This window comes from Diabrotica virgifera, chromosome 4, assembly GCF_917563875.1.
Source record: "Diabrotica virgifera virgifera chromosome 4, PGI_DIABVI_V3a".
Taxonomy (NCBI): Eukaryota; Metazoa; Arthropoda; class Insecta; order Coleoptera; family Chrysomelidae; genus Diabrotica; species Diabrotica virgifera.
The window spans coordinates 161,587,848-161,607,607 of NC_065446.1; the positions used below are offsets into that span (position 1 = coordinate 161,587,848).

At 32.6% G+C, this 19,760-nt stretch overlaps 1 protein-coding gene across 3 annotated transcripts in view; it reads left to right on the forward strand.

Moving 5' to 3' along the window:
- LOC114330762 (TBC1 domain family member 1) overlaps window positions 1–19,760 on the forward strand; it is a 537,565-nt gene that overhangs the window by 475,697 nt on the left and 42,108 nt on the right. For all 3 annotated transcript variants that reach the window (XM_050648467.1, XM_028280173.2, XM_028280172.2), the window contains one exon: window positions 14,612–14,850. In XM_050648467.1, the coding sequence (XP_050504424.1) occupies window positions 14,612–14,850 (239 nt within the window). The remainder of the gene's footprint in view (window positions 1–14,611; window positions 14,851–19,760) is intronic.

Here is a 19,760-nt window from a genome sequence, read left to right on the forward strand (position 1 = left end):
TTTTCAATTTAATTGTGGCTTATTTTCCATCTAAATAGTTATTTATACACATTTTTTACTGGTTGTTGATAATGTGCATTTATCTTTTACCTCGCTTCTTCGTCGCTTGAACTTAAAATGTGCTCGCTATGCTATGCCCTATGTTGGATAAGTTGTAAGTAATAACTATCCTACTATTTTTTAAATAAATATATTTTTACATAGTTCGTTATGGTAAAATTGTGATTTTTTCCTATTTTTTTTATATTTGCAGTAAATTTGTATATTCTTATATGAAGGGGCGCCAAATTTTATTTTGCCAGGGGCGCTCAGAACCCTAAAACCGGCCCTGCCTTAAAGTAGCATTTTTAACGCACGTATGGAGTTCTAAAAATTGCATTTTTAACACGGTTGTAGAAAAAAGCCTTTAAATGAGGTGTCACATGATGTACTTACTTTCCTATTTAAAAAAATCAAAGTTGTGCCTGTCACCTGAAGAAGAGGGATCGCGTAAAGTTCGAAACATTTACGCTATAATATACTATGATTATTTTAAAAATCGACCTATCCGAGCGTTTTTCTTATGTGCTAAAAATAAATAAGTTAATAAGGGGGGTAAAACTTATTCCAGCGAACTGTATTTGTAACAACCAAGGTAGGGATGGCGGTTGTTGAACAAAAAACCGGTTTTCGGTTATACCGGTTTTTTACTTACGATTTAACCTGGCGGTTATAACTGGTCAAAAAAAGCGGTTGTTCCAAAAACCATTTTTCGGTTTTTTTAATCAGAAGCAAATACTCGATAGGTTATAATGTTAATATAATGTTATGTGTTACATAATATTGTGTTTTCAATTTTATCAATCAAAGGCAAAATAAAAATTAAATTAATTTTTTTTTAATAACGCGGGCACATAAATTTGATACACCCTGTATATTGATCTGTAAATATTTATTAGAATTTAGTTTGGATGTAAGTGGATTTCTTTTTTTAATGAGCTTTCCGATGAACCATTAAAGACTTTTGTGAATAATTAAAGTGAAAATAACGATGTATTTTGATTTAAAATGGAAAAAGATTGTTTAGGGTAGAGGTAATTATCAATTTCTAGAAAAGTGGTTTTAGGAGAAAGTTTGGAATTTTAGTATCTTTGTTTCAACACGAGTAAATGTTGTATAGTTCTCAGAAGGTAATTAGGATGGTCGGAATGGTTTTGAGGGTGACTCTTTTGTTTGTCGAATGGAAAAGTCGATGTTTCAGATTCTTGGCAACGTGGAAGGGGAAAAGTAGTTTGAATGATTAAGAGAGTTTGAAGGGGAAGTCATTATGTTTTTGGTATCGCTGAGGACCGGTTCGACGTTTTAGTGGATAGATAGTTAGCAGATACCAGTGGCTGTTTGATAGTGGAGAATAGTGTTGAAAAGTGGAACGAGAGACAGATCAAATTGAGACGAAATACCTCTTTGATTCTGTATTATTGTGAGAAGGAGAGCAGAGAATTTTTGGAGTTTTGTTTGAATCGAGTACGTGTCAAAAGAGGCCCGGCTTGTTGGAGAATTGGTGCTGGTATGCTGATAGTTTTGAAGCTGGAGAACGGAGAGGGCTTTGATGAGTAGCCTTTAACATAGTCAACGAGGGAGAGCTGTTTTGGGTCACGAGAAGACATCAGAGTGAGTGAAGCAAAAGGTCAGTCAACTCATGTGAAAGATATTTTTATGTTCGGAAACTAAAATTTTGAGTAAAAGGCATATGAATTAAAATTCCAATATTTCTAAAAGTAAATAGGAAGTATAGCTAATCTTGCGAATACATACATTTGTTTTGTTTAGTTTGTTTTACCAAAGTCATCGGGAACAAACCGATAAATTGTTTTTTTTTAACTATAATAAATTTAAGTGGTAAAGATTTCATTCAGACATCTGTGTCCACAGGTTTTAGATTTGATAGAGTTTAGAGTATTGATTTTGACAAATAAAAGACAATTCTGTATGTTTATTTTAATATTTTGCTTTATTTCTTTTCCCTATTTTATCCCGATTAGGATCAACTAAGAGATACTGAACCCACGAGAGAAGATAAGTATAACGTGAGATAATTTAGATTTTTTTTATAGTATAAAAAGGCACCCTGAGATTTTTTATTCATTTTTATGTATGATTTGCGACAATTAAATAATTAATCAGATAAATAATAATTAATATATAATTAATAAAAAGCAGATCATAACAATACATTTATATTGCAATTCAGTTTGCTCAATTTTCCTCCCGAAAAATTCCCCAACCAATTCAACCTATAAAAATTTTCCCATGTGCTTTCAAATTACCCTAAAAATGGGCGAAAGTACCCCAATCTGGCATCTCTGATTCGTCGCTCGTTGTAGACGGCGTCGGTGTATATTGCGTTGTCAATTGGGATATTCCCAAAACTCCCAAAAGTGATGATCCTACCGATCTACCGACATGTCCCTAGGATCTATCGAGTTTAAAAAAATATCCAAATGACATATTTTACTTAAGAGGAAACAGTAGCGATCAACAGGTAGCGAAAACGCGTTCCAAGATTGCGGCTGTAATTTTGAATATTTTTTCGAGATATGTGGCACACGTATTCGTAATATAATAAAGAATGGCGGTACAGAGCCCAATTTAAAAAATATATTAATATGTGGAAATTACTCTGTAATTAAATACAATATTAAAAAAACGAGCCTGTACCGCCACTAAGAAGAACAAAAAAATACATTTTCTTCAAATAAACTTTTTTATCCGATGCCTAGATTTTGTGTCATTTTGGAACTACTAAAATTTTTTATTTCATTAGTAGTTCCAAAATGACACAAAATCTAGGCATCTGATAAAAAAGTTTATTTGAAGAAAGTGTATTTTTTTGTTCTTCTTAATGGCGGTACAGACTCGTTCTTTTAATATTGTATTTATTTACAGAGTAATTTCCACATATTAATATATTTTTCAAATTGGGCTCTGTACCGCCATTCTTTATTATATTACAAATACGTGTGCCAAATATCTCGAAAAAATATTCAAAATTACAGCCTCAATCTTGGAACGCGTTTTGGCTACCTGTTGATCGCTACTGTATCACCTTAAAAATAAATTCGATAAACCAATTCATCATTTATTGCCATCAAAAAATTTCAGTAGGTAGTATTTTTTAACACATTTGTATAATACCTTTCATTTCCTAAGAATTATGTATTATTTAAAAATTACATAATGGAGATTCCTAATCGTATTTCGGTATTCACATTTCATACAAGAGTCTCAAAGTACTCAAGTATAAACAATTTTTAGATGATTTTGGGAATATCGATTTCAAGCAGATCACTTACCTTTTTATGTAAATATTCATGTGTTTCATAAAAGCTGATGTGACACTTTCGTCCAGTTCTTTATTGGTAAATAAAAGTTGAATTATGGTTGTTTGGGTTAATAATTACTTCGCATATTATTATTTATAATACATATATAGTAGGGGAGCAAAGTATGCTAAATGTGCAGTCACTCGAGCGCTTTGGGGACCTATTGGGTTGTGATTATTAGGTTCTAAAACCAAAAAAGTTAAGTAAAATTTTCCATTTTAGTGGGGACTTTCCATATTTTAATTTAATTTTCCATTTCCAACACCGGTTTTCTCCGATTATAGCGCCACCTATCCGTAATTAGAAAAAACGTTTCGAATAAAAGTTGCTTATTTTTACGCAAAGAATCCAAATCTGAAATAAAAAAAAGGAGTTCCTATTTAAGATTTTAAAGTAACCCCCCCCCCCCCCACCTCCGTGGGGTCGTGTTTGGTACCATTCGATAGATTGCAGAAAAAATATTCAGAAATTGTAGTGTATTACCTATAAGAAGTTACCGTTAAGCCGGGTCCAGACTATGTAACAAAACATGTTAAATAACAAAGTTTTGTAACTTGTTACAAAATTTTAAATAAACAAGTTTTAAAACACAGTGTTGTATAACATTTTTCTGGTTATATAGCATGTTTTATGTTATCCAACAGATGTCGGTAAACATCAAAGAAAGTTATAAAACCGCACCGCGACTGATCTACACCTAAAAACATGTTATTGAAACATTTCTCTGGCATAGTACCTACGCGAGCAGCAACCGTTGGAGTCATATCGCCTTGTTCATTCTGGAGTGATTGTGCTAGATTTTTCTTTGCTCTGTTCACGTAGGGTTATTTACGCGATGAAATTGTCGAAAGAACTGACTACTCATTTAATTGAGCTATTTCGTAAGTAACGAGTATTATGGGATTGCTATGGGATGAGCTACATTTATTGATTTAAAAAACAAATAAAAAACACGATGAATAGACTGAAATAGAGGTGAAAATAGATACAGAAACTGTAGTTAAAACTAATGCAATGCACGTACGCCTATAACTTAAGCCAACAAAAGAAAAGCAGTACGCGGAACCTTAACAGCAAATCGGTGCAAATCAACTCTAAATTTGACATAAATACTATTCTCTACAGAGCAGAGTGTTCAGACATAAAACCTGTAACATTCACTTCATTCGCTACACAGATGCAGACTACTTCATCAGCTACTCAAACAGGCACTCAATCATACAATATATCTGAGCCTTTCTATTCCGTCCACTACACCTACATCCGCTACTTCTCCAGCTACACCAATTCAAACAGACAGTGACACTCAATCATGAACAGGTGAAGACGATAATACTGAGGAATTAAATTCTACAGAAATGTTATACTTCCTCTCTGAAACAATGAGTAAAAAGTTTAAAAAATATGAGGCGTTCTTTGCAAAAACCCCATATGTCACTTTTTACAACATCGGAGATATTTAAAAAAAAGTTATTTAATTGAACCCTATTAAGTTTACGGAAATTCTCAAATTAGTGATTTATTATTTTGATGATTACACACAGTTTACAATATAAATAACATTATTTTTTCCTTTTGTTTATTTATGAAGGACATTTATTCATTTGACATATGGGGTTTTTGCAGGAATTTTTCATTAATTTATAGGAAAAACGATATTTATAGTAATAAACCAAAATAAAAAATGAACGAAAAATGGTGTTTACTTATAATATCACGCAACACAACTATTCGAAGGATATTTAACCTATAAAAACCTACTGACAGCCCACGGTTCTGACAGCCAAGCGATAAAGTTTCCCGCAAAAACACCAATAACAACTATGGTTTTGAAGGGAATTGCGCTTGACATATGGGGTTTAGGCGGAATCGCCTATATTTTTGTCGCTTATATTTTGAACTACTGTAATTTTAATGCAAGTTTCTTACGCAAGGAACGTAGGTAATTAGTCCTTCAATCCATAGAAGCCATAAGTCCATTTCCGAAAAAAAAGGACAACTGGGGTTTTTGCAAAGAACGCCTCATATACTTTGCTAATAATATAACTGTTAATCTTTCTCTTACTGGAATTGCATCTCGAAATGTCTTTCCTGCCTATTTTATGGCCGATTTCATTTATAAGAAATTCAAAATCAGAACTTTCTATTCTTAAGAAGTTTTTAAAACTGCCATCACATTTAATGTCTCCTGTCGATGGGTCTATGTTATCTCTTTCCAGATCAGCTAAAAGAGCTGTACCACTACCTATATTTTGCTCGAGCTGCTAATGAAGGACACATCCAAAATATTAATTTAACACGCCGGTGTCGCCTCCACAATATTACACAAGCTGCTGTTGCTATGAAGAGATCCTCCATACTTATATGACGCAATTTTATATACTACCTAACCCACCAGCTATCCATCTAAAATGCTGCAAACTTTATGCTCATGTTGTTGTTTTGTTTTTTGTTATATAGTCTGGATACTCATGCTATTAACAAGTTACATAACAAAGTTGTACAACAAATTTGTTGTACAACTTTGTTATTAGCATGTTTTGTTACATAGTCTAGACCCGGCTTTAAAAGTTCCCCGTTTCAGGAAAAAATATTGTCTAAGAGCGATAGCCTAGTGACCTAGTGGGTAGACCTCGGATCTCGGATTCGTAAAGCAGAGGTTTCGATTTCAAATCCGGGGTGTGGATCTCCGATTTTTTTATTTATTGTTACTGCATTCATGTCTGTAGACAATGTTGCAATCTATTATGAGCACAATAAAAAAAATATAGTAATAAAATAATAAATAAATATTTCAAAAAAAAAACAAGAAAAAAAATACAATCACTGGAAGCGAAACTAAACAATACGGAAGAAATATAACCACTGGATTCGGAACTGGATATGGAACTGGATAATATTAGAAAACTGATATTATAATATGTAAGCACTACGAGCCTAGTAGGCCCATGGCTTGATGTACTATTCTTTTCCACTCCCTTTTGTCAGTCGCTTTTGTTTCCCAGTTCCTTAAGTTAATTCTTCTCATATCTTCTCTAACTCCATTACTCCATCGTGACCTCGGTCTTCCTCTTCGTCTTTTCCCTGCCAATGCACTAGATAGTACCATTCTGGGAATTCTAGATGGAATCATCCTCTGCACATGGCCCAACCATCTAAGTATTTGCGCCTTAATTACTGCTAGTATGTTAGGATCTTGATAGAGCTCAGTTAGTTCCTTATTTGTTCTTCTTACCCATTGTCCATTTAAGTTTTTCCCACCGAAGATTTTGCGCAGCATTTTCCTCTCCCAAACTAATAACAACTCTTGATGTTTTTTGTTGTGACCCATGTTTCAGAAGCATACGTTACTATCGGCCTTATTACGGTCTTGTAAGTTCTTAGTTTTGCTCTTCGTGATATATGTTTACTTCTTAACAACCCATTAAAAGCAAATATAGCGCGGTTGTCCGACATAATTCTCTTTTGTATTTTTTCTTCACAGTTAGGATCTCTTGTGAAGACAGTTCTTAAGTACTCAAATCTCTCAACTTCTTCGAATTTATACTGTGTTCCCTTCGCTGTTGTCATTGTTATGTATTGCCCCCGAACGAATTGCTTATTTGTCCATTCCATATACTTTGTTTTTGCTTCATTTATATACAATCCTTTGGTTGCTGCCCTCTCCTCGAGTTTCATGAGTGTTTCTATAAGTTCTATTTTGCTCCTAGCCAAGATTACCAAATCGTCTGCGAATGCCAAGCACTGATGTTTTTTGTGGTAGATCAGACCTGTTCTATTAATGTTTGATTCCTGTATAACCTTTTCTAGTAATATGCTAAACATTATAGGCGATAATGGATCACCCTGTCGCAGTCCTTGTTTGACCTCAAAGCTTTCTGTTATAGTATTGTTTATCTTGACTTTATCATACTGATATATCATACTGATATTGTTTAAAAACACTAATAATATTGATATAAAATGTTAATCAATTTTATTTATTGTTATAAGAATCAAAGGTAAATATGATTAGGCGAATGAAGCCTTAGGTTTCGCAGTCAATATCCCAACCACGCACACATGTTGCATTGCAATCTATTTCAATACGGTTTATAGTACAAAATATACATTTAATATCAAAATAGTGGGATATATTTTTTTAGTTGAGGACACTTGGTCACATTGCATTGTTTCAGGATAAGGTGAAATATCTTCAATAAATGGAAAAAAGCATGTATGTCATATATTATAATACTTTCTATACTCTTAATATGTAGTCTCGTATAAATTTGTAGTGACATGATTTTAAGTATAAGAACAAGAAGCTTGCAACAATTTTCAGAGAAAATAGAAAACTAAAACTATTTTAAAATGATTATTCGAAATAAAACATATGCAAATATTCACTGTATTTGCCATCTAGTGGAATAACTGTAAAATTAAGTCAGTAAAAAAGGTACATTAAGTTTAATTAAATTAAGTAAATCATCTTGTATACTAAAATTGAGGTTCTAAAATTTTCATTTCAAAATGAAAATCGACAGGGGCAACAGTACCTATACTAAAATACACTCTGTATAGATAATTATGTCAATGTTAATAATACTGGATAGAGAATTGAATATCCTTTCAAATGAGCTAGCACACGCCCCTCTTCCCTATTTAAAAATAAGGGGTGGGGGAAATGGAAGGAAGGGGGTTGACAAATGACAGATATGTATGTACCGTAAAAACTGTGTTCCCCTTAGATCAAAAGTCGGGCTTTTATATTTATATGTTAAGTTCAATATACATTTCACATAACTGAACTATCACTGTGTCCTCCATTTTGATTATTATTGTTCTCAACTAACGCTATTTTCAAAATTCTTGCTTTCCTATCCATCTTTAACGTAAATTATTAAAAAATATAAAACTATTTCTTTATTAACGCTAGTCTCCGATAAGGCTACCGTGATTTAATGCTGAGGTACTAAAATGTTATAAAATTAACAAACAGTACGAGCAAGAACAAAGAGTCCACATCTTCTTATAACTACGAGTGACTGAAACATCGAAACAATAATAATTCTTACTGTGTTATACAGAAAAAGGCAGTAGAAACGATTAATCTCATATTTATCGACAACACTGTATGGTCCTCACTTGATGAGCTGTAAGGAAATATACACGTAAAGTTGTCCTCACTTTGTGCGCATAACGAAAAAGTATATACAGTCTCACTTTAATAGCTGCGTATAATGGCCTCACTTGGGTGGCAATATACTTGAACAATACGGGGCACATATACGTAATTTTTTTTGTGTATACTCGTCATTTTTAATTGCTATTTACTTGTCAAGGTCACTATGAAGAGTTGAAACGATTATGTCTACGTTTTCTACCGGTCCTCACTAAGTGCGCGTAATGTCAGGACCTCACTTTGATATCTGTGCATAAATATATATATATATATATATATATATATATATATATAAAATATATTTATATATATATATATAAATCAAGAATCACTGCTTGATATTTGAATATACAGTCAAGAATACCATAATCTTATATATATATATATATATATATATATATATATATATATATATATATATATATATATATATATATATATAAGATTATGGTATTCTTGACTGTATATTCAAATATCAAGCAGTGATTCTTGAGGATGCAGTCTATTTTGGCCCACAAGACAAAGAAAACTCTTTGACTTACTGTCAAGCTTTCGAATTTATTTTAATTCTTTTTCAAGACATCTGTTGACAAAAATATACAATTATAAAAATTATGTAGGTACTTACAATTTTCTTAATTACTTACTAGTCATGAGATTACATTGAAAAAATTTGAAACTTTACTAAAAGGACAATTATGCACATAGGTATGAAAAATTATTTTTAAAAACTTCAGTTATGTTGTCATGTTTGAAATATGTCATGAAATATGTAAAGTGTATACACTTTATATAGGAGGAAAGTAAAACTAGTAACAACATATTTTTTATTTTTTTTATTAGATTTTATTAGATTGATCTATGAAAAAAAAATTAATAACATCAAACCCAATTAGTCCAGTCATTTTTTAAAGCATGTTGGATTTTAATGTTGGATTATATGATAGAAAATCAGATTATGATGTACTAATTTTTTTGTTGATATGCTAATATGTAACAATAAATGTTACTTAATTTGTCTATATCTGATTTTCTATTTATACATTTTTTATTTTTCTGTATATGTGTCATTTCTATAAATAACCTTTTCTGTTCATTTTTTACCCTCTGTAGGATTGACGCTTGTGAAAAATTAAATGTATGATTTAAATTAACGACCAAAGAAAGTTCAAAAGTTGTTTATCAAATTCCTTGCTCAGACTGTGATAAAGTTTATATAGGAGAAACTTCTCGTACATTGCACAGTAGAATAATATCTCACAGAAGTGATATTAACACAAATAAATCACAAGCTTGTGCGTTAGCCGACCACTCGATTAATTTAAATCATACATTTAATTTTTCACAAGCGTCAATCCTACAGAGGGTAAAAAATGAACAGAAAAGGTTATTTATAGAAATGACACATATACAGAAAAATAAAAAATGTATAAATAGAAAATCAGATATAGACAAATTAAGTAACATTTATTGTTACATATTAGCATATCAACAAAAAAATTAGTACATCATAATCTGATTTTCTATCATATAATCCAACATTAAAATCCAACATGCTTTAAAAAATGACTGGACTAATTGGGTTTGATGTTATTAATTTTTTTTTCATAGATCAATCTAATAAAATCTAATAAAAAAATAAAAAATATGTTGTTACTAGTTTTACTTTCCTCCTATATAAAGTGTATACACTTTACATATTTCATGACATATTTCAAACATGACAACATAACTGAAGTTTTTAAAAATAATTTTTCATACCTATGTGCATAATTGTCCTTTTAGTAAAGTTTCAAAATTTTTTCAATGTAATCTCATGACTAGTAAGTAATTAAGAAAATTGTAAGTACCTACATAATTTTTATAATTGTATATTTTTGTCAACAGATGTCTTGAAAAAGAATTAAAATAAATTCGAAAGCTTGACAGTAAGTCAAAGAGTTTTCTTTGTCTTGTGGGCCAAAATAGACTGCATCCTCAAGAATCACTGCTTGATATATATATATATATATATATATATATATATATATATATATATATATATATATATATATATATATATATATATTATAGTAATGTTTGAATAACGGCAATTCGGTCAGTTGAAAGAAAACTCTATTTGTTTTAAGTCTCAATATTTCGTCACTATTTGGTGACTTCTTCAGGAGAAAACTGCAAATTTATTAATATTAGACATGGACAAATATAACACAGTACGGTCGATAATATTTGTACAAATATATATATATATATATATATATATATATATATATATATATATATATATATATATATATATATATATATATATCAGTATATTTTTTTTAAATATACCTTTTATACAGGATTTTACTGTTTTTTTAACATATTTATGTTGTTCGACTAAAGAAACGAGGCTGTAAATTTGTCGAACAAGAGATCGACAATCTTTAGTAATTAGTTATCAATAATTTCAATTAAAAATTAAGAGTTTTGTAATAACAAAACTGTACCCCGCATTATCTTCTTCTTTTAATACAGTCTCTGGTGCGATCTGGAGCTCCAGCTCTCGTACGATCGTTTTTTTTAGTCTTCCTATGGGTCGCTTGGTGTTGGGCTTCTGTGTCTTTTCCCATTTCATCATACTACGTTCAGGGTCCTTTCGATCTACGTGTCTCTCCGCATGCGTCGTCGTGCTCTTGTCCATCTCACTACGTCTTGAACGCCTAGCTCTCTCAATGTATCTTCGTTTCGTATTTTATCTCTGAGGGTGATACCTCATGGATTTTAGGGTTTCCATGTCTGTTGTTCTCATTATTTGTTTGGTCTTTGTTGTCTCGGCCCTTGTCTCAGCTGCGTATGTCAGTACCGGTCTAACACATGTCTTATAAATGCGGACTTTGCTTTCAGTGCCCATTTATTTATTCCGTCAGATTATATCCCTCAGGAAACCAGATATTCTCGCTGCTTTAGTTGCCTGCTGTTTTGTTTTTTGCCATAAATGCCTGTCGCTAGATATTTCCACACCCAAGTACCTACAATTCATTACTTGTTCGATCATATTATGATCGTCCACTACTAATTTACATCTAATTGGGTTCTTGGATATTACTATCTTTTGAGTTTTCTCTGTTGATAGTGTCAGGTTATACTTTTAGGAGGTTATTTTAAATTTTTGTAGTAGGCGTTTTAAGTCATCTTCGTTTTAGGCTATTAAGATTACATCATCTGCGTAGCAAAGTATTCTCATGGTTCGGTTGTCCACTTTTGTATCCCTGATTCATTTTGTTAACACTAGCTATAACTTCATCCATTATTAAATTAAATAGGCATGCATGGACTAAGGCTGTCGCCTTGTCTAATGCTGACATTGATTTTGATTTCTTCCGTGAGAACGTGTGTGGTTCTTATTCTTGTTTTGTTGGATCTATTGAGCTCTTTGATTATGTTTCTATATTTCTGACTTATGTTTTTTTCCAAGGATAGTGAGCACGTCCCTTAATTGTACTCTGTCGAATGCCTGTTTCAGATTTACAAATGTCGAATGCCATGTAAACATGGGCTTGTCTAATTCTATTAATTTCTCAACTAATTGTCGCATGATGAAGATAGCATAGAATTGTAGATCTGTTTGGGCGGAAATCCTGTTCTTCTTCCGATACACCGAATTTCTTGTATATTTTTTGGGATAAAATTTTTGTCAATAGTTTTGATGTAGAATTGAGTAGTGTAATTCCTCGATAGTTCGTAGGATCTGTCTTTACGCCTTTCTTGTAGATGGGTATTGTTGTACTCTCTATCCATTCCTTTGACAAAAATACCGCCCTCTTTTTTGTCCGACAAAAATAGTTAATTTTTTTCTAACGCATAATTTTTGATTAAAATTAAAATTTATTATAGTTTTGCAATCACAAAACCTAACCGCGCTAGAGCTACAGGTTTAGGCATGGAGCGTGCTGAAACGCGTCCAACCAGCACCCTGGAATTTTTCAGAAAGTGATAGACTCGCTCAAACAAAGCAATTAAAACCATTTTTAAGACTTTTGTAACCATTTTTGAAAAAGGACGATGTACTGTGGACTATTATAGTCGAGGAAATGAAGCATTTTGGCTCGCAATTTTTTCGTCCAGCATGGATTTACTTGAAATTTTCACAGAAGGTAGGGAATAGTCCAAGGATCATTTTCTATATCATGCCGCTGTACGCTAAAACCTTGGGGGTGGTTGCCACCCCATCTAGGGGGCGGGAATTTTTTATTATATTTTAACGATGTTAATGGATGTAAAAAGTAATTCTAAGAAAAAAATGTTTTTTACATTTTCTTCGTAAAACTAATATTTTTCGAGTTATTCGAGCTTGAAAGTAACAGTTTTTCGATGAAAAAATCGACTTTTTTAGAGGGTTTTTTGAGAATACCTCGAAAACTATGCCTTTAATCAAAGAACCTCTAGATACCAAAATTGTATCTTTTAGTAACAAAAACCAAATTCTTTTTCTGTAATATCTTTAAGACTAATACAAACCAAGATACGGCATGTTAAAAGTTATCTTTTTTCGTCAAATGCATAATTTGAAATATTCAAAGTAAAATAACGGAAAAACTTTGCATTTTTCGAGGAAAAGTCAAATAATCTTTTTTAAAGTACATTGTTAGCCCTTTGAAAAATAATAAAAAAATGTTTGGAGCCTTAAAATTAAGCGACTTATGATCAAAAAAGTTCGGTACCTGCTTTTCTCTATGAAAAAATAAGTGAAAGCAACCCCCTAACTACCCTCCTAATTAGAAATTGGTCTTCACCTTTCTGTAATTCCTTTTATATTTGTATTATCAATACACCCAAGAAGTTTGACCTATTTAAAAGGCCTAATTTTAGAAAAATTGGAGTTTAAAGAAAAATTAATTTTTTGGAATTTCCCATTGGTCACCTTTTACTGCAAAATGTCTCCGAAAATACTGGAGATACGAAAAACTTATATACTACTAAATTGTAGCTTTTTTAATAACTAAAATTGCTTTGTGCATAGATTTTCATTATATTGAACAGTTAGCGAGATATAGCTGTTTAAAACCTCTATTTACGAGCAAACACCCCCTTATTCGAACCCTTTAAACCCACCCTAATTAAAAACTAAGGAATCTTACGGAATTTAGTTTACACAGTCTTATAAATCTTAAAAAATCCTACAAAGTCATTTTTGAAAAAACTTTTTATCGCCAAAAATGAAGGAGCTATGTTTATAAAACCAATTTATTTTCGAAAAATTCGGATAGTCCGCTTATGGATAATTTTCAATGTATGTATAATACCACAGAACCGGTTCGTATACTGGAAGATGACTAAAAAACTATTTATATTTGTATTTATACATATTTGTAAATTCGTATTTTTGTGTAAATAAATGTTTTTGTGATTCTTTAATATTACTTTTTTTTCTGTATAGATCTATTAAAATATCTACTTATAAATACTGTAATGTTATTAAGGGTGGTTTTTAAGGGTTGAAATATTATTATATTATATCCTAAAGTATAAAACAATTATTATTTAAATAATCAAAACCAAATTTTACCCATATTAAAGTTTACAATGTTTTTATATAATTTTTGAAAATAAGGGGTAGTTTACACCCCTAAAAATAATCAACGCCCTTAAGCATAATATAGAATATGAAGTACAGGGTGAGATGATCCTAATCCCAAATTTTTATGTAAATCGATGTAAGCCGAAAGTATTCTTTTAGGATAAGTAATTTTTTTCTATATAGCTCCAACAAGGGTGGTTTTAAGGATTGAAATATGATAGTATATCTTAAAGCATAAAAGAATCATTATGTAACTAATAAGAACCAAATGTTGACAATATTAAATTTTAAAATGTTATTTTATAATTTTTTACAATTACGGGTAGTTTTCACCCTTAAAAAACCAAAAGCGTACAACGGCTCAATATAGAAAATGAATTAGAGGGTGTAATGAGCCTACACCCAAATTTTTGTACAAATCGATGCTGGACGAAAAAATTGCGAGGTTTTGCCATTTTTTCAGCTTCATTTCCTCGACTATTATCTCAGAAGATTGAAATTTTATAACAAATTTTCTTTTAGCTTTCTAAAAGTTGGAAATAGTCCAAAATCGAACTTTGACAACGATGGATCTGCAAATAAGCGAGATGCTGGATCTTGGAGACAAGCAATAATCAAAAGAGTAGCCACAGTAAAGCAGGACACCTCTCAGAGATCTAATAGGAAAATGACAAAAGAAGAGCTACGAATTTTGTGGAAGAAATCAATATATCAAGCTATTTTGTTGGTGAGAATGGAAAAAGAAAACGCAACAATTAGAGGTAAGTTGACAGGAAACATATCATCGTAGGCTAGGAAATAAACCAATAAAATCGCCTAAACCTCTAACTTTGTTAAAGTAAGACGCATCGTTATGAAACCTTTTGCATTCGATTCGGGAGAATTTTAGGAAAATTCTTGACGACTTGGCATGAAGATCAAATAAAAATTGCATTGTTATAGGTGGAAAATGCATTTTCCAAAGTGAATCTCAAAAAGTGTTAAAAAAATAAAAATTCACAACTCAGAAAATAATCATGGAAATGAGTTCAATTTTCAGATTAGAAGAGTTTTTTAAGGTCTCTAAACAGGAATATCGGACTGGCGAAACCGTAGGAGGTACTTGTTGCCCGATATCCTGGTATGATGTGGTCTCCTGAAGTTTTATGGAAATTTATTATGAAAATCGTTGAAAGTTGTGATCCTCAGGTTTTTGAGGTCGCTGAACAGGAACATTGCTTCGGTGATGTTGTACGAGTTACCTGGTGACCGGTATCTATGTCATCTCCTGGAGTTTCATGAAAATTTGTTAAGAAAATAGTTGTATGAAAATTATTATCTCGGGGTTTTTGAGGTCGCTGAACACGAATATTGCATCGAAGATGCTGTACCAGGTACTTGGTGCCCGGTGTCTACGTCATATCCTGGAGTTTTATGAAAATTCGGGGTTTTTGAGGTGGCTGAACACGAATATACAGTGATGTGCGCGAAAATAACCGGAAAAATATCGCAAAAGATGGAAAACCTAATACATTACGAAACAAAAAGAGATGAAACTAGTGGAGATGGAAATGATCGTTATAATTGTATAAATTAACATTACATTACATAGTTTCCCACCTTTAGACGTATTAGAGGAGTACGACAACTGTCACTGTGACAGTAGAATTTTATAAAATACTCCTGTCACAGATGTCTAAAGGTGGGGAACTATGTAATGTAATGTTAATTTATAAGTTTTTAACGATCATTTCCACATCCACTCTTTGTTTCGCAATGTATTATGTTTTCAATGAATACAAGAAATAAGGTCATTGATATCGAAAAGGAGAAAATATAAAAATAAAAACAAACAAAAATACAAAAACTTAAATAAAACAATTAAATAAAAAATTAAAGGAGCGAAGGAATTGTGGCTATCAGAAAAATATGCAAAGATAGAAAGATAAACGACATGGCAGCTTTAACATATACAGAAACATTCAAGAAATAACTGATAGAATATATACAAAAAAGAGGTATCTTTTTGAAACATAATAAGAGCTATTTGAAGACGACGAAAGAATGGAGACAATAGAACCAAGAGGTAGAAATGGGATTACCAAAGGGGAAATTAAAAAAGTACTAAAATGTATGAAAAATGATAAAGCCATAGGACCGTATGAAATATCTACAGAAATTTTAAGATTACTAACACAGTACCATGCGTCCTATTAGAGGTAAAACTCACTAACTACACTTTTCAGAAAGTGGAGAAAAATCGATTTAAAGGTACAAATTGTTTTTTTAATTCACTGACTTAAATATTGCAATTATTTTAATGCAACTTTAAAAAATAAATAACAGATAATTTAAACGATGTTTCGCCACAGGACCTATAATATAATAAATATTAGATCAATTGTTGTACTTGACGAGTTTTTCCATGACCACAATTATTGGATATTGATATCTTATCTGAGGTAAAACTCACTAACTACACTTTGTACTTGATGAGTTTTTCCATGAACACAATTATTGGATATTGAGAAGTTAATGAATTTGTCTCCATAAAGTATCATGACGTTGGGATTCAAAATGAAAGAAACAGGTAATGGATAAAATGTTAATAAACAATTAAGTAACATACAAAACAGTTGCCTCTATACAAAATCACATGCGAGAGAAAGAGAAGTAATATTATTGTTGAAATATCAACATCCACTTTTCGGCACTTATGACAGCCACAAAAGTCGCCTGCTTAATCGCAAAATAGATTATGTTAAATACCCTTTATGTAGGCTATCCTGTTAAATACAAATACACTTAAACTCATATTTCTTTGATCAATCGCCGAACAGATAATGCATACAAATATAATATATCTACAGTTTCAAGAATACAATATTATAACACACAATTTGCTTGCTTAATCGCAAAAATCGAAAATAGATTATGTTACTCTTTATGTAAGCTACCCGCTACAAAGAAATAATTTAAACTCATTTCTTTAATCAATCGCCGAATAGATATTGCACACAAATAAAAATAATACACAGTTATGTTTACTAACGTATTGTTTGAAAGATCACTAAGTACCGATTCGGCACTCAAGATTGTAAGGAAAAATTCACTAAGTACAATAATAAGTTTTAATGAATTTTACGCTGAAACCGAAATTCACAATAAAGCATTCCAGATTGTAAGGAAACATTGATTAATTGCAATAATAAGTTTTAATGAGATACTCTGAAACCGAAATTTACAATATTGCACTTAGTGAATTATACCATAATTAATTATCTCAGAAATTAGAAGGGTTAGAGCCCCAGGCGACTTCTCCAGGGCTGGACATTACCGTATTAAGTTTAAATTGATGGAAATGTCAAAATCTCAGAATAGTGCACTTAGTGAGTTTTACATCTAATAGGACGCATGGATATACTAATTATTCAACAAAGTTTACTATACCGGAGAAATTCCAAAAGAATGACTAATATCTGAGTTCATCCCAAAGCAACGAAATGTGAGGAATATAGGATCAGTTTGATAAACCATGTTAAAAATTTTCTTGTGAGTGATCCATGAACGTGTCTACAAAAAACTAGATACTAGATCATTTCCCTCTCTTTTCTATCTTGACCGCCTGGAGGGAGTGTAATGGTCGACGTGATGTTGTCTTTGTCCGTCTCCAATGACCTCTGTCTCTGGTAATTTCTTTTAACGCATAGGTCTTTTGTTCCTGCAATTTGATCGATCCATCTTGTTGTGAATCTTCCTCGTGATCTTCAGCCTTCCACCTTTCCTTGTATAATGAGACTTTTCATGTTTTCTGTGTTTGCTTAAAAGTATTTTAATTGTTGGAGATGGACTTTATTGGAGAATCGTTAGTTTACTTTTAGCTCTCTTAAAGTTGAATTATTTGTCCTACGGTCGATCAACGGAATTCGTAACATTCGTCTCCAACATAACATTTCAGTGGCGTCTGTCTTTCTTATTTCCGATTGTCTCAGGGTCCAAGATTCACAGACATAGGTCAGTATTGGGAATTTTAAGCATTTGATCAACTTCATCTTTAACGCTCTTGAAATTTGACAGTCCTTCCATATTTTGGTTATTTTTGCTATGGCAACTTTAGATCACATCTACGTTTAATCTCATCCTGTAGTAACCCCAATAGTTTGTGATCAAGATATAAGTATAAGTTCACAACTTCACACCGATCAATTGTGGTTATGTGTGGATGATTTTTATGTAGTCTATCCACTATCATGATTACTAGATCATAGCATAACAATAAACCAATTACGATTTAGAAAAGACTTTGGCACTTCTTCTTCAGTGCCTTATCCGGTCCGGATGTTGGCGATCATCAAGGCTATCATTGTTTTGTTAACTGCTCTGCGAAACAGCTCCGCGGAGGTTATCCCAAACCATTGTCGGAGGTTTTTCAACCACGAGATACTACGGCGTCCCGGTCCTCTCCTGCCAAATACTTTGCCCTGCATGACGAGTTGAAGAACTCGATATTTTTCTTCTTTCCGCATCACGTGGCGAAGGTACTCAAGCTTACGTTGTTTTACTAAATTAAGCACTTCTTTTTCTTTTGTCATGCGCTGTAGGACCTCAATGTTGGTGACATGGTCCACATAAGATATTTTTAGTATCCTCCTGTAGATCCACATCTCGAAGGCTTCAATCCGCTTTTCAGTGGCTTGCGTCAGTGTCCAGATTTGAACTCCATACAGTAGCACTGGAAGAACGTAGCACCTCACTATCCGCATCTTTGTTCCCAAACTGAGATCAATGCAGCACAGCAAGGATCTCAGCTTGATAAATGTAGACCGTGCCATTTCAATTCTGGATCTAATCTCTTGAGCGTGGTCCCATTGTGAGTTGAGGGTAATTCCGAGGTAAGTGAATCTGTTGAATCTCTGGATCTCTTCGCTATCTGCCATTAGTGCCCCGGGATCTAAATTTACACGGCTGACAATTAGTTTCTTAATATTAAGGTTCAGTCCGTATGTTACGCTCACAGTTCTCACACGGTCTAGTAAGGCCTGTAGATCATTTAGGCTAGTTGCTAGCAATACAGTGTTATCGGCGTAGCGAATATTATTGATATAGTCACCGTTCACTCGGTTTCCCATCTCTAGGTTTGTGAGGGCTTCAGTAAAAATTTCCTCAGAGTATATATTGAAAAAGTCGGCGAGAGCACACAGCCCTGCCTTACTCCTCGCATGATCTTCACTTGGTCGGTCAACTGGTCTTCGACCTTGACTTGAGCACGCTGGTTCCGGTATAAATTCATGATGATCCGAATGTAGCGAATATTATTGATGTAGTCACCGTTCACTCGGTTTCCCATCTCTAGGTTTGTGAGGGCTTCAGTAAAAATTTCCTCAGAGTATATATTGAAAAAGTCGGCGAGAGCACACAGCCCTGCCTTACTCCTCGCATGATCTTCACTTGGTCGGTCAACTGGTCTTCGACCTTGACTTGAGCACGCTGGTTCCAGTATAAATTCATGATGATCCGAATGTCCTTCTCATCTAATCCTACTCTTTGTAGGGCGGTGACCATCTTCTGGTGCTGGCAACGGTCAAATGCCTTGGCGTAGTCAATAAAACAAGCATAGACATCACAACCAACATCGCGGCATCTCTGAAATAGAACTTGTAAGGTGAAAAGTGCCTCACGTGTACCCATGGAA